The sequence below is a fragment of the Vulpes vulpes genome, chromosome 16 (assembly GCF_048418805.1).
Source record: "Vulpes vulpes isolate BD-2025 chromosome 16, VulVul3, whole genome shotgun sequence".
NCBI classification, from domain to species: domain Eukaryota; kingdom Metazoa; phylum Chordata; class Mammalia; order Carnivora; family Canidae; genus Vulpes; species Vulpes vulpes.
This window is the reverse complement of record NC_132795.1, coordinates 73,780,677-73,797,281: the sequence shown is the minus strand read 5'-3', so window position 1 is coordinate 73,797,281 and position 16,605 is coordinate 73,780,677. Positions and strand designations below refer to the sequence as shown.

Sequence of the window (16,605 nt, the reverse complement as noted above, 5' to 3'; positions counted from 1 at the left end):
AGTCCACGATGGAGAATTCAGAAGCAGCCTCTATCTTCAGTAACTATCCTTGCTACAGCTGAATCCCTTAACCCTCCAAGCCTCCTGCCCTTTCATAACCCCTTTGTGAGGTACTAAAGGCAGACTTAGATTTTGTGGAATTGTCCTTTTTCTTATTTTCCCCTCATTCTCTTGGTTTAATTCCTGCTACTTCATCGGGATTTAGTCAGTTTTTGTTGTGGTTTGGTATTTCAGAGATTTCTGACTTGAGAGGTGGGGAAAAGCTTCAACTCAACATCGGGACTCCGGATACCTTGGGATCAGCTGCTTGTAGGGACAAGCAGCTCCAGCCTATTGGTTTTCAATCTCATTTGCCTTCACATTACTTAAATGCACAACACATTCACATGAATAGTCGCTTTCTCATGTATATCAATTCTCAGGTGGGCTTGGAAATCCAAGGATCTATTTCCATATTAACACACCTCTTTGTTTTTAATGCCTGGTTCTACCCTACTGGTGGGCATTTAGGTTGTGTCTCTTTTATTGCTTTATAAACAGTTGCGGTGACCACCCTTCCTTTCCCCACCATACACACATCTGTCTACATCTTTACACGGGCATGCAAGTATCTCTGTAGAATAAATTTCTTGAAGTGGAAATGAAAGATCAAAAGCTATCTGTGTCGAAAATGTCTAATTTCCAGTTCTGTGAAAATAGTATGAATAAAGAAACTGCAACATCTCAAAAGTGTTATTACACTGTAGCCTCACCTCTGGCAATCATGCTCACTTTTAATCAAATAGGTTAAGGAATGAATACAATTTCTTCATGTTCAACAATCTCATGCTTTCTCAAAGTCTATCAATCATGTTGCAAACTTTAATTCCAAGGACTGAGAATGAGGTATAATTTATTTACAAGGCACCAACAGCATTTCCAAAATTATCCTGTTCTTTATTATGTAACAGGATGTTTTCTCTATTCTTTTTTACTCTGTATTTATTCTAAAACCCAAAATGATGGAAGCAAGAAAAATGATGTGAACAAAATGGGAGGGGGGGCTAGAAAGCTACTTAGAAATTACTACGATACACCAATGACAGCTGAAATTAAATTGAAAAACCACAATGTTGAAAGTCTAAAATCCCAGAAAAAGTTCTTAGGATTGTTGCTAGATATATAACAAAGTGACTCCAAGAACTGAAACGTGTTCTCTATATTTTGTCAGCTTCGTGGGAGGCTGGAAAATTAAGTGGGCAGAAAAAAAATGATCTAACCCAAGATTAAGATAAAGAGCATGCAAAAGATATAATTAAGGAAAAATTTAAAAACAGGAGACAGAATTTTAAATACAAGTCTAAACAGTCAAATAGCTGATGGGAACTGTGGTGAGTCAATGTGTTCCCCCCCACCTAAACCAATTCAATTTTCATGAGTGCAAAGGTGCCTTTTCTTCATTTCTTAGATGAGATCAGATAATCTCATATTCCCCCTGCTTTGATAGAACCTGACTGATGTCTGACCTCTGGCTCATCGTATCCAAAGCAGCCAAAGTCACACTGGTCCCAAAAAAAGCCAGATATTTTCAAAGGCAATTGTTCTTTCTCTGATACTATTACAAGGGAGACTAATTCAATATTAAAATGTCTAAAGGATTTAACTCGAAGTCAAACTGAGAGAGAGAAAGAACACTGGAAAGACTGAATAGGCCACATTTATTTTTTACATATAATTCCTTGCTTAGACAGTAGGAGAAAGGAAGAAAGGAGGGGGAGGGAATCAACTCAAAGATCTCTGACTCAAAATTTCAAACATCCAATCTAAAATTAATACACAGATAGATATATACAATATTGAGAGATATAATTAGAGCAAATTTTAAAACAGAGAGCAATTTTTCTTTGGCTGATTTCAGAAGTTCTGAATTTTAAAATAAGACAACCTGCTTAAGGACAATAGATACTTTTACTGAAATGCTGGGAATGTCCTAAAATTCATTTGACCATGCTGAGAAATATCATGTATCAGGAGTATTTTGTTAAATATCTTTCAAAAGCTATGCATCTGAGGTGCCTGCGTGGCTCCATCAGTTAAGCGGTTAAGCATCTGCCTTTGGCTTGGGTCATGATCCCAGGGTCCTGGGATCACCTGAGATCAGCCCGCATCAGCAAGGAGCCTACTTCTCCCTCTCCTTCTGCCCTTCCCCCTGCTTGTGCTCTCTCTCTCTGTCAAATGAATGAATAAAATCTTAAAAAAAAAAAAAAAAAAAAAACCCTGTGCATCTATTAAACTTGGAATTTGACAAAACATCTGGGGGAAAAAAAGCCAGTCCAACTTCCTCAGAACAGTGCTATACCAGCAAATATAAATCATTTTAAAAGGTTCTACAAGTCACATGACTTTGACATGCAGACACAAGAGCATGATCTAGACCAGAGGTCAGCAAACTTTTCCTTAACAGACTAGAGTGTAAATATTTCAGTTTGTGGGCCACATGGTCTGGGTCACAACTATTCAACTCTATAGGTATAGTGCAAAAGCAGACACAGACGATACCTAAATAACGTGCATGGCTGTGTTCCAGCGAAACTGTACTTATGGACACTGAAATCTGAATTTTATGGGTCTTTTTAATTTTTTCAACTGTTCGTAGCTCATGGGCCATAGAGAAACAAGCAATGGGTCAAATTTGGCACATGGACCACAGTTTGCCAACCCCTGATCTAGGCAATTAAATCAGGCACAGAAGAATATTTAAACTGTTTTTACAAAATATTAGGCATTACTAGAGAAAGTTAGAGTCAGTTAGGAGTAGGAGGGGGGCCTTCATTATCTATACACAGAAAGCTATATAAAGGCAGTTTCTACTAAAATAATTCAAGAGGGGGGGAAAAAGGCTTTGACAAAGAAAATTAAATTTCTGACTCTACTGATAGATCAGTAACTTCTAAAGAAAAACAGATTTCTAGGGCACCATCCTACAGCCCATGAGTTCTTGATGTGGGAAACTGTAATTTTACAGAATTTTATACAGGAAGAAAAGAAGCAGCAATTTAACAATCAAGTCAAGGGAAAGAATGGCAACAAGATGATTATAATCAGAGCAGAGGGAACTAACTGCAAGCTCTACACAGGCTACACATCCAGGATTCGGGGACAAGGTCATAAAATGGTGACCTCTGAAATTGAAGCCAATAAGTATCATCAAATAATGAAATTAGCTGTGTGCAAAAGTGACCTACCTGAAGAGATGGTTTGTAAGCCTGTTGCTAATGAGAGGACTCCTCCAAAATCTCATCAGACACTAAAAAACAAATAATCTGAGATAAACTGAGCGCTAATTAATCATATCAATCTGTGGCAATGTCATAACAGAAGGATGGAAGGTCCACATGGAGAAAGACAAGCCAAAGATAAGACTCTGTCAGTGTTTCTCTGCAGGCCTGGGCAGGTGATGGTGTGCCCTGGCCTACTCTGTGAGCCCATCTTGCTTTGAAGAAAGATGGGTGCTTCCAGCTGCCTTGCTGAAGGAGGGTGCCTCCAGGGCAGACTGTCCACTCACCACCCACTTCTGGAACAGAATAGCTTCCCAGACTCTCCTACTGAGAACTGATGCTCTGGCCAGGCCACCCCAGTGTCTCATCTGCCTTGCAAGGTTATTTCTCTTCTTATAAATTAAGAATCAAATATTCATATGCATTAAGTCTCTGATGACTTTGTTAAGTATGAAAAGTCCCAAAAAACCTCTTAATCATGACCATGGGTGAACAGATAAAAAAAACCTCATGCAATTCTCCCACAGTTTCATAAATTGCAAACTGAGGACAAGGCAATCAGTACCACCACAAAGGGATACATAATGGTGTGAGGCCACCTTGTTCAGCCACCACTACTGGTCTCTCTTTTTAAGAGATGTGCCCTTAAAGAGAGGATACACAGCCAAGAACACTGAGCTCTGGAGTCAGACAGCTTGCTTTGAACAAATTCCTGCTTCATCATTTCCTAAACTAAGGTTTCTTAAATTCCCTGAGCTCAGTTTCTTCATCTTATAAAATAGAGACAAAGAAGGGATATAGCTCAGAGAATTATTGTGAGGATTAAAAGAAATAATGCATATGAAGTACATGACACAATGCCTGGCACCTAGAAAGCACTCAACAAATGGCAGTTCGTTTTTGGTACTACCATTGTCACTATTTTTTATTATTATTAACTATAACAAAGGCAATAAATTATTTTGCTGCATTCATTGACTCCAGTAATACTCTAGTAGTTAATCTTCATTCACAGTGGAAGTTTCCTTCTTTAGCTGAAGCTCTGGAGAGCATTTCCCCTTCTTTGGGCACAACATTAATTCCAAATCAAGACTGCAAACAACTTCACAAGCTCTTCACCCAGATGCAGAACTGCTCCTCCTTCAATAGGGACTACCTTCCTCACACAAGCATACCTGCTTAATCTCACTCCTCACTTCTGACCAGGCTCAACAACCATGCCAATTGCCTCAAACCTCCTACCCTTCTTCCTAATTACCTCCTCCTCTTCCATTATTATAAAACAAGCGCTCTCCAACATTATGGCAAGTTTACCACCTACACACTCCTGATGTGAAGATTTTAACAATCCCTTACACAGTAGACAGAGAGAGCAAGAGCCATCAGGCAAATGCAAATTAAAGCCACAATGAGATGTCACTTTGCATCTTCTAGAATGGTAATAATTAAAAAAAAAAGAGGCAGACAATAACAAGTGTTGACAAAGATGTAGGAAAACTGGAACTCTCATACACTGCCGGTGGGAATGTAAAATGGTGTAGCCCTTTTAAAAAAAGAGTTGGAAATTCCTCAAAAGCTAAACAAAGTTACCATATGACCCAGCAATTCCACTTTTAAATATATAGGTAAGAGAACTGAAAACATATGTCCACAAAAAAATAAGTACACAGATGTTCATAGCAACATTATTCAAAATAGCCAAAAAGTGTTAGCAACTCAAATATCACAGATAAACAAAATGTGGTATATGGACACAATTTCAACAATAAAAGGGAATGAAGTATTTGACTCATGCTACAACATGAATGAACCTTGAAAACATTATGCTAAGTGAAAAAAGCCAGACACAAAAGGCCACATGTTGTATGATTCCATTTATATGAAACATCCAATAGGTAAACTTAGAGTCAGAGAGCAGACTGGTGGTTGCCAGAGGATGAAGGGGTTAGGAGGAAATGGGTATGGAGTTTCTTCTGTGGATGACAAAAAATGTTTATCAAATTGACTGTGGTGGTGCATATACTAAAAACCACCGATTGTACACATTAAACAGGTGAATTGCATGGTATGTAAGTTTTACCTTCATTAAGTTCTTATGCCATAAGTAAAAAATAAATGTGTGCCAAAGGATAACAAATGGGTCAGAGAGGAACGGGGTCCTCTGGGTCGGTAGGAAGCATGGGAATAAAATCAGCCAACAGACTCATGAAAACTCCCTCAAAACCACAGACTGCAAATCTATTTTTAAAAGCCATTCAAATCAAACATCTGTTAGCTTTTCAAGTGACTCCAAAACATTTTCATTACTCTAGTTATAGACTATATAAATACAGTTAACTTAGAAATGTACTCTTATTTAATGGCTTGTTTGTTTATAGTCTGGCTAACTCCAAAATCATAACCTCTAATATATGAGATACAGAACTAGTCATACTAGTCACATTTAATTCACTTACTTATTCAACAAACATTTATTATATGCCTACTACGTGCCAGGCAGTGTCCTAGGTGTCTGGGATGCAAAGATGGCTGAGACACAAGCCCTCCTCTCCAGCACCTCACTGCATCCTGAGCTGAGTTATAACAGAGTTAAGAAAACATTCTGACACCTGTGGCTACAAATGAAGTAAGCTCCTAATAGATGTGTTTCACTGAAGATGATGATATAAAATATTTACAATGCAATGACCGTTAACCCTGTAGTGACTAGTCCTCCAGAGCAGCAGCCTACCTGTTGACATGCTCCTCCCAATCCTCTGGTGGAGGAGGGGCATCTGCATCTGTCCTGGCGAAGATGACATGCCGTTCACACTCATTCATCACGCTGCGTGCCTTCTGATTGTCATAGAGCGGCACAGGGGTTGATGTGACTGTCTCCACATCTATTGGGACGTCTGATTCACTGTAAACAGGTGAGGAAATAGGACCAGGCCACACGTACTTCACACAACACAGGTGTTTAACGATCATCTGGTTGCCAAAAAATGACTCTTTAATATAATCAGCTTTAAAGTATGCATAAGCACATTATACCCACAAGAAAATTATGATCCAAAGTCATCTTTCCCACACTTGTCTAGATCTCTGCCCTCTGACATGCTGTTATGTGCTGGGGGAATACAAAGTCATTTTAAAACAAGTGTATATAAAAAAAATGACAAATAGCTATTGTTTTTAAAAGACAAAAATTTTCCATAAGCAAACAGATGATTGCCTAGATGTGCTTTCCAATACAGTAACTATAAGCCACAATGCAACTATTTAAATTAATAAAAATTAAGCAGAACTAAAAGTTCAGTTCCTCCATTACACTAGCTACATTTCAAGTGCTCAACAGACATGTGGCTAGCAGCTACCATATTAGCACAGATACAGAACATTTTTTTCATCCCAGAAAGTTCCGTTGGACAGTGTTCCTCGAGTTTTAAATTATTCATACAAACTTTCCCTTTCACTGTCAAGTCAACTGGTAGCTAATTATATACTATAAAAGCATATGATTCTCTAAGACAGATCACCTGGAATATATACACCTTAGTTATTTAACTCACTGTGTAAGGAGCCTAGAACAGAAACAAATAAAAATGGACATGTGATAGATCTTTCATATTTTAAAATGTTGTTAATGATATCCTAGCGCCATAAGGGCTGGGCTCTTCACTGCACTAAAATTAGTGCATGCCCATCAAAATGGTCGACTGGCTGTCTGCCAAACAGAGTTTTAACTTTTTGACCCCAATGATCTTATTGCATCTATTCCCAATAGCTGGAATAATTACATCATTATGAAATGAAGTGAAATAATGTGCAGCTAGATTTGGTGGTAGGTCAAAGAGCCGATTATCTTTTCTGGACCAGACATTGGACTAGGCCCTTGGACTTGTATGCCTAAAAGAGAACTCTGGATTTCACCTTTCCAAAACTATGCCCCACCCCCCTAGGGGCCTCACTCCTGGTCTTCCCCAACTCAAGGCACCACTCAGCTACTCAAGCCAAAAATCTTACCCTAATTTCACCGTTGCCCTTAACCCTGGCCTGTCTTTCCAATTCACTACAGGTATTGGTTGCTCAACCTATGAAATATATCTCAAGGTTATCTTTTTTCTTCATCTGTACTATTCCTGCCCCTATTCAACCTATCATGATCTCTGGCCCCCATTACTGCAATGGTCTCCTAGCAGGTCTTCTATTTCCACTCCTGAGCTATATCTACTCAACAAAAATTCAAAGTGATATAAATCCAATCTCTAGATTAAAATCCGTTAATGACTTCTTACCACTCTTAGCATCAAATTCCTATATGAGGTAGCCTCCACCAACTTCCCTAGCTCCCACTAACACCCTCACTACAACCCATATTCCAGACAGAATGACCTAAAAAGTCCCTAGAACAGGGGTAGCCCCAGTGGCGCAGCGGTTTAGCGCGGCCTGCAGCCCAGGGTGTGATCCTGGAGACCCTGGATCGAGTCCCACGTCAGGCTCTCTGCATGGAGCCTGCTTCTCCCTCTGCCTGTGTCTCTGCCTCTCTCTCTCTCTGTCTCTATGAGTAAATAAATAAAATCTTTAAAAAAATAAAAAAAATTTAAAAAAAAAAGTCCCTAGAACATGCTAATTCCCATTTTAGGACCTATACATGGAGATGGTTTATAAGAGGTAATAATTTTCTAAGTACTGAAATGAGCAAGTCCTCGGAATCTCACTTTAAGAAAACATCACAAACATCCCAACACAGGAGTTTCAATGTTAGCAAGAAGCTATAAAGTTGCTCTTGCAGTTATGCCCCATGCCAGAGGCATCAAGATTATGCTAGATTATCCCTAAAAGTCACAGATTCCCCTACCCTGTTACAACTAAGACAGCCAACCAAATACTGCCCTCATTGGGAAATAAAGTAAAACCAACTATTCTATTCTCGTTTAAAACACACACATCAGGGGCAGCCTGGGTGGCTAGGCAGTTTAGCGCAGTCTTCGGCCTGGGGCGTGATCCTGGGGACCCGGGATCAAGTCCCGTGTCGGGCTCCCTGCGTGGAGCCTGCTTCTCCCTCTGCCTGCGTCTCTGCCTCTCTGTTTCTCTGTGTCTCTTGTGAATAAATAAATAAAATCTTAAAAACACACACACACACACATCATGGTACCTCTAGCTCATTAAGGCTCAATGGGAGGTAAAAAGAAGCAAAATACAAGATTTCTATTCACCAACAAACCTAAAACTTGTCCTAGAGGAAACATTAGACATTCGATTAGATTAAAACAAAGAAAAAATCTCTTCCCCCCAAAAGAGTTAACAAATTAAGGGCATGATTTGATCGTCAAAATAGTATATACCAACTGATCTTGAAATAAAATTAGAATACCTTAAAGCTTAAAAGAAGTGCTAAACAAGCTGATTTAGGCCAAATGTAATTGTATCACATATTACACAGTAAGTTTATGAAAAAAATCCTTACCCTATAATGTAAGCCAGTTGAAAATACAATCACACCTAGGAAGGGTTAGTATCAACCCATGGGTGACAAGCTGAAAGCAAGGTCTTGGAAAAGCTCCTAAACTTTGCTGGGTGAAGCCAGGAAAAAGAAATCGCATTCCCTTAAAAAAGTCATTGTTGCCAGTGTTGGAGCAAGCCAGAACACTGGACTAAAGGAAATGAGTCTAATCATGAGCGGCGATTTTTAAAACTCAATTCTTCAGTCTTTTTCTTCGCCAGCTAAATAATCCTCTTTCCATACAAGTCCTATTAACTATGGGGATACGTTGCTTGCTTTCCCAACTTGTTAGAGGTCTTGAATGCAGATGTCTACATTAGAGGCGGGATACCTGAAGTGAACATCCAAGGCCCCCATACAATCGCCCACAATAAAATCCTCTCTAATCCCCACCATCTGGTGACTGTCCAGTTAGGGCAAGGGCAGCCCTTGGGACAGAGAAGCCCAAACTCACATGGTACTTTCGTGCTGCCTCCGAGGAGTAACAAAGAGCATGCGCGTGGGGCGGGCACTACTGGCATCTGGGTGGGCACTCCATGGCTTGGCATAGCTATGATCCAGAAAAACCAGGTCCAGCTCCCGCTCGTGCACTGAAAGCTGAAAGAGCAGCGAGGTGCCCATGCGCCGCGCTGAAGTCTGGAAGTCCCTCTCCCCACCGCGGTGGGCCATGTCAGTAGAGGGCCAGCAAGTCAGAGAATGGGTATCTGCATGCTAGTCACCTGCAGCGGAAAAAGTTTCGGTTTAAGTCAATTGAAAGATCCTAAATCTCTTCCAACCTAGAGTATCGAGTATGCGTGCTTCTCACTTTGGTGACTTTCTATCATTCGTAACTGGGTAATCCACTACACCGCAGACCCTTGCCCATCATAGGAAGGGCTCCCGAGATCCCACACCACCCCCCTCCCCCACCCAAAAAAAAACTATGGGCGCCATAGGATCCTCCATATTCACTCTACAAAATTCAGCGTTTAGGGAGAGCCCGCTGACTCCACTGCTCACAAAGGCCTCACATGGACACATGCTAAACTTGCTTGGCCAGCACCGCAAACTTGGGCGGGCGGGCGGGGCTTGGGCAAACCACGGGAATCACAGACATTAACCCCCCAAGACGGAGGGTGTCCCCGCTCCGCTGCTTCGGCCCATCCCGACACCTTCGTGGAGCCACCTCCGCGCCCGAGGGAGCACCCCACCAACAGCAGGGCCTGGGCCTCTTTCTTAGGTTAAAAGTTTTGCAACTACTTTGTAATAGTCCCTAAAACACGCAAACGAGGGCTCCTGCCCCAGGCACGCAGCAAAACGCGAAGCCAGGAGGCGCCCTGCCCCCGCCCCGGGCGGATCGTCCGCGGCAAACCGCCCGGCGCTCCACGTACCCCTCGGGGTCTCGCCACCGAGCCTCCAAGCGCCCCATCTAGCGGGCGGGGCTTATAATTCGCACTTTACGGACGGAGGCGCCAGCTCGGGGCACAGAAGTGACTCGGCCAAGGTCACCGAGAGTTCGCGACGAGGAGGAGCCGCCTCGCACCCGCCTCCCGCCCGCGTCACGGGCCCGGGCCCGGGCCCGGCCGGGCGCCCGCCTCACGGCGGCCCGCCTCTGCCCCCGCCGCCCGGCCCCGGGCTCTAGCCCCCAGCCCCCGCATGCCCCGGGAGCCCTGAAGCCCTCGCCCACACTCCCGCTCGCCCGGGGCCGGGCCGCGACCCGCCGGACCCGCCACCCCGCCGGGGCCGGCCCTTCCCTCACCCGCAATCGCCGGGCCGCGCGCTCGGCCCGGGCCGAATCCCTGCGCGCGTGCGCGTTACCGCCTCCACGCCCGGCGCTCCGCAAAACGCGGAAGCGGATTCCCTCCCGAGGAGGGTGGTGAGCGGCAAAACCCGGAACGGGAGTGAGCGCCTGCGGGCCCAGGGGCGGGAAGAGGAGCGCCCGGAGGCGCGCGGCTCAGAAGTCCGCCCTGAATCCAGAGTCGAATCGGCTCCTGCTGCTGAGGCGTTTAAGGGGGCAGTGCCGCTCCAGGTAGAGGTCAGACTCAGGGGGTTGGAATCTCAGCTCCAACCCGAAACCCCTTGGCTTTCCGACCCCAGCAAGATCTCAGCGTCGCCCTCCCCTGAATGTGCAACTACTTCACCCCGGGGCGGGGAGGGGAGCGCTGGGAGAATGAACTGGGGTAATGCCCTACCTGTCAGGAGCACTGAGAGATCTCAGGATGGTGATTACCATGAGGCCCCCCCCAGGGTGGTGTCGTGAAGGGAAGTCACCTAACGTTGGACTCTGAAGGACCAGGCCATTGCAGAGGGATTGGAAAGGTTAGTTGGGGCCTAGGTGGGGATGGCAAGTGGGCCAAGGACAGCCCAACACCATGTTCTTTAGTATGCCCACTGCTTTCTCAAAACTTTATTTCATTGCAAATTTTTGTTTGTTTGTTTTTTGAGAGTAAGAGACCATGCACACTAGTGAGTGAGTGGAGGCAGGGCAGAGGGAGAGGGAGAGAGAATTTTATTTTATTTTTTAAAGATTTTGTTTATTCATGAGAGACACAGAAAGAGAGAGGCAGAGACATACACAGAGGGAGGAGCAGGCTCCATGCAGGGAGCCCAACGTGGGACTCAATCCTGGGACTCCAGGATCACGCCCTGGGCCCAAGGCAGGTGCCAAACCACTGAGCCACCCACCCAGGGATCCTCGGGAGAGAGAATTTTCAACAGACTCCTCTTTGGGCACAGAACCCAGGCAGGGCTTGATCTCAAGACTCTGAGAGCACGACCTGACCTGACATCAAGAGTTGGGTGCTTAACCAACTGAGCTACCCTGGCATTCCTGGTTGCAAACATTTTAAACTAAGGAGATTTTATGTAAAAATCCAGATTTCTGGACTCTCTTAAAAAAGTTGGAGGCTGTGGCAGCACAGGATTCACATTCTAGCATGGCAGGCATGGGGGCTGCATATGCCCTCACTCTGGCCACCTTCACTAGGCATCCTTGGTCCCCTTGGCATTTGATTCATTACCCAGCTGTATACCACAAACATGCACACACACAACACCCCCAGGCTAAATTTAACTGGAGGTGATCCTGAGGTGGAGAACGCAAAGTCAAGTCCAGTCATTTTAGAATATTAGTGGATTGGTTCAACTCATTTTGGTTGCCTCTCAGGGCAGGAGTGAAACAACTGAAATAATGCTGATGGAGGCAGGTGCAGAGACCAGCCCAAAGAAAGAGACCCAACGCTTCAGAGGGCCTGTGCAATGCAACACAGCCCTCTGGACCCAGAGGAAAGATGGAAGGTCAGAGAGTGGGGAGGCAATAGGGAGAAAGGAGACAGGGACACCTAGGTGGCTCAGTGGTTGAGTGTCTGCCTTCAGCTCAGGGCATGATCCCGGGGTACCAGGATGGAGTCCCACATCAGGCTCCCTACATGGAGCCTGCTTCTCCCTCTGCCTGTGTCTCTGCCTCTCTGTGTCTCTCATGAATAAATAAATAAAATCTTTAAAAAGAAAGAAGGAAAGAAAGAAAGAAAGAAAGAAAGAAAGAAAGAAAGAAAGAAAGAAAGAAAGAAAGAGAAAGGAGGCAAACTGTGGTTATTTCATGTTCTGGACTATTTCCAACAGGATAGTGAGCATTCTGTATAGTAGTGATGTCAAATCCTTAGCGCTTGTTTCGTAGGGGTTTTTTCCAGGGCCTTGGCAGACATGATTAAATGATCAGTCTACTGTGACCCCAGATGCAACTTCAAAATCATTTTCTCCACACTGGACTACAGGCTGTCATTACCAATTGATTTGAGTTGGCCATCTCCTCTCCAAAATTTAGGCTTTCTTTCCTCTGATATCCTGGAGGATACACTTGACATTATTTATTCATTCATTCATCCATTCACAAATATTTTTTTAAAAGATTTTATTTATTTATTCATGAGAGACACAGAGGGAGAGAGATAGAGAGGCAGAGACACAGGCAGAGGGAGAAGCAGGCTCCACATCGAGTCCCGATGTCCCGAGTCCCCCACATCGGGACTCGATCCGGGGTCTCCAAGATCAGGCCCTGGGCTGAAGGCGGCACTAAACTGCTGAGCCACCCGGGCTGCCCCACAAATATTTCTTAAAGTCCTACAATGCAGTAAGTACTGTGCTAGGTGCTAAGGATACGTCACGGATGAAGCATGCTTCTTTTTATTTTATTATTTATTCATGAGAGACACAGAGAGAGAGGCAGAGACATAGGCAGAAGGAGAAGGAGGCTTCCTGTAGGGAGCCCCATGTGGGACTCCATCCCAAGATCCCAGGACCATGATCTGAGCCAAAGGCAGACGCTCAACCACTGAGCCATCCAGGCACCCCAGCATGCTTCTTTTTAATCTACGTGTTTAATTTGTAACCACGAAAGTAAAAGCTGGGACACTTGGGTGGCTCAGCGGTTGAGCACCTGCCTTGGGCTCAGGGCGTGATCCCAAGGTTCAGGATCGAGTCCCAGGTTGGGCTCCCTGTGAGGAGCCTGCTTCTCTCTCTGCCTATGTCTCTGCCTCTCTCTGTGTGCCTCTCATGAATAAATAAATAAAATCTTTTAAAAAAGAAAATAAAGACTAACATTTAGAGAATGCCAAACAAGTTCTAAGTGACATAAATGACCTACTTCATTTAATTCTCTCAATGGCTTTATATGCTAGGTTTTATCAGAGTCACATCCAGAAAGGTTAAGTATTTTGCCCAAGGTTACACAGCTAGTATCAAAGGCAGAACTAGAAACCAGTCTGGCTCTAGAACCTAGGCATTTGACCCCTTATAACTCCACTCCCCACCATGCCTACTATGATTCAATAAAGGGCAAGGTGATGAGCATACAGAACAGTGAGAACAGTGAGCCAGCTGTGGCTTGAGTGATGGGGTAGGTGTCCCTGTGAAGGTGACATTGAAACTGAAACCAAGAGGAGAATGAGATAACTTGGTAGCTGGGAGAGAAGATCTCTAGGAGAAGAAACGGGAGAATAAGGCTCTGAGAGGCAGAAGGGAGCTTGATAACATTAAAAAACAAAAGCAAAAAACAGTGTAACTAGGAAACAGTGGTCAACAGATGGAAAGAAATGAAGTTGAGAGAAAGACATAAGCCAGAGCCTGCAGGGCCCTAGATGCCTCAGTAAGAATTTTAGTACTGACCATAGATTGCTGTGTTAACTTTCCTGTGTTTGATAAAGAGTAGATCTTCAAAGTCAGGGGCATTAATCTTCTTTGTATCCTTCAGAGAACATAGCCCAGGACATAGAGAGTGGTTTCTGTGTTGACTAATGATCGATAGATTGGTTGACAGATAGCAGGACACCAAGGCAAGAGACATGGTTCAAGATGAAAAATAAATCTTTATTCCTTTACATCCACTAGAATGGTTAAAAAGTCAATGGTTGATACCAAGAGCATGCTAACAGTGCCTGGCTGGTTCAGTCAGTAGAGTATGCAACTCTTGATATTGAGATCATGAGTTCAAGGCCCATGTTGGAAAGAGAGATTAGTTTAAGAAAATGGTAAAAAGTGTTGGAAAGTATGTAGAGAAATTAAAATATAAAATGGTGCAGGGCAGCCCCAGTGGCACAGTGGTTTGGCACTGACTGCAGCCTGGGGTGTGATCCTGGAGACCTGGGATCGAGTCCCGCATCAGGCTCCCTGCATGGAGCCTGCTTCTCCTTCTGCCTCTCTCTCTCTCTCTCTCTCTCTGTCTCTATGAATAAATAAATAAAATCTTTAAAAAATAAAAAATAAAATAAAATGGTGCAGCCACTTTGGAAAACAGTCTGGCAGTTCCTCAGAAAGTTAAACATAAAGACACCATAGGACCAAGCAATTCCATTCCTACAGATATATGAAGAGAATTGAAAACATATGTACACATAAAAACAAGTACACAGGGTTCAGAGCAGCGTTATTCATAATAGCCAAAAAGTGTTAACAACCTAAATGTTCATAAACTAATGAATGGATAAATAAAATGTGGTATATCTATACAGTGGATTTATTAAATAAAATAAAATTTTATAAAATTAAATAAAAAGGAGAGAAGTACATATGTTATATTATGGATAAACCCTGAACACATTATGCTAAGTGAAAAAAGCCAGTCAAAAAAGGCCGCATATTGTACAATTCCATTTATGTGAAACATCGAGAACAGATAAATCCATAGAGACAAAAAGTGGATTCATGTTTCTAGGGGTTAGGGGAAGTGAAAAATGGGGAGTAATTGCTAATGGATATGAGATTTCCCCTTAGGGTCATGAAATATTCTGGAATCGGTGGTGATAGTTGCACTATGAATATACTAAAACCCTGAATAGCACATTTTAAAAGGCTGGATTTATGGTGTGTGAATTATACCTCAGTAAAGCTGCTATGAAAAGAAAAAACTGTTAAGCCTCTGAGATTTTGGAATTGTTTGTTACTTCAGTATAATATAGCCCATCCTGACTGATAAATTTAGCCAGGCTATCAATCTAGTACATGGGCAAAATAAAGACATGTGCAGACCTGCAAATACTCAAAAAATTCAGAAAGCTACAGAAAAGTGTGTTCCATTAAGACAAGACAGTATAAGAAAAAAGAAGACACCGGGACACCTGCACCCCAATGTTTATAGCAGCAATGTCCACAATAGCCAAACTGTGGAAGGAGCCTTGGTGTCCATCGAAAGATGAATGGATAAAGAAGATGTGGTCTATGTATACAGTGGAATATTATTCAGCCATTAGAAATGATGAATACCCACGATTTGCTTCAACGTGGATGGAACTGGAGGGTATTATGCTGAGTGAAGTAAGTCAATTGGAGAAAGACGAACATTATATGCTTCCATTCATTCGGGGAATATAAAAAATAGTGAAAGGGAATAAAGGAGAAAGGAGAAAATGAGTGGGAAATATCAGAGAGGATGATGGAACATGAGAGACTCCTAACTCTGGGAAACGAACAAGGGGTAGTGGAAAGGGAGGTGGATGGGGGATGGGGTGACTGGGTGATGGGCATTGAGGGGGGCACTTGATGGGATGAGCACTGGATGTTATATGTTGGCAAATCAAACTCCAAGAAAGAAAAGAAGGAAGGAAGGAAGGAAGGAAGGAAGGAAGGGAGGGAGGGAGGGAGGGAGGAAGGAAGGAAGGAAGGAAGGAAGGAAGGAAGGAAGAAAGAAAGAGAAAGAAAGAAAGAAAGAAAGAAAGAAAGAAAGAAAGAAAGAAAGACGACATGGGATCTGGGATAAAGGATACAACACAGGAGACAGACAAAGGGAATTCTAAAGATGGTGGTGAAGGGAGGTGTTGGGATGATAGCTGTGCTACAGAGCTGGGAAGCAACCAGTGTAGACTGAAGAAAAGGCCAGGAAGGCTATCCCCAGGAAAAACAGTAAAACCTGTTTAACATACCTGATGGTATTTGGTAAGTACCTGGGAAAATACCTGATGGATTTGAATCTAGGCAAAATTGTATTAGAAGTATCACAGGGGTGGGCAGCCTGGGTAGCTCAGTGGTTTAGCGCCGCCTTCAGCCCAGGGCCTGATCCTGGAAACCCAGGATCGAGTAGCACGTAGGGCTCCCTGCAGGAAGCCTGCCCCTCCCTCTGCCTGTGTCTCTGCCTCTCTCTCTCCCTGTGTCTCTCATGAATAAATAAATAAAATCTTAAAAAAAAAAAAAAAAATAAAGTATCACAGGGGCGCCTGGCTGGCTTAGTCAGAAGAGCATGCAACTCTTGATCTCAGGGTCATAAATTCAAGCCCCACATTGGGTGTAGAGATTACTGAAAATAAACTTAAAAAAAGGTATTACAGAGCTACTGAAGGATTTTGGAAGACTTGGTCAGACTTTCAAGATAGGCAAGCAAATGAAAAAACAAAGCAA

At 43.4% G+C, this 16,605-nt stretch overlaps 1 protein-coding gene across 50 annotated transcripts in view; it reads right to left on the bottom strand.

Moving 5' to 3' along the window:
* The window catches only part of KANSL3 (KAT8 regulatory NSL complex subunit 3), a 44,124-nt gene extending 33,277 nt beyond the window's left edge, over positions 1 to 10,847 (bottom strand). For 4 of the 50 annotated variants that reach the window (XM_072742759.1, XM_072742787.1, XM_072742792.1 and 1 more), the window contains exons 1-4: positions 10,481 to 10,540; positions 8,707 to 9,461; positions 5,989 to 6,159; positions 3,225 to 3,286 (exon numbers count right to left, since the gene is read on the bottom strand). In XM_072742759.1, the coding sequence (XP_072598860.1) occupies positions 3,225 to 3,280 (56 nt within the window). In that variant the 5' untranslated portion in view covers positions 3,281 to 3,286; positions 5,989 to 6,159; positions 8,707 to 9,461; positions 10,481 to 10,540. Of the gene's footprint in view, positions 1 to 3,224; positions 3,287 to 5,988; positions 6,228 to 8,706; positions 9,462 to 10,112; positions 10,315 to 10,480 lie in introns of those variants that run through there. The other 46 variants (XM_025992542.2, XM_025992546.2, XM_072742753.1 and 43 more) reach the window with 34 other exon arrangements.
* Positions 10,848 to 16,605: the final 5,758 nt, after the last annotated feature.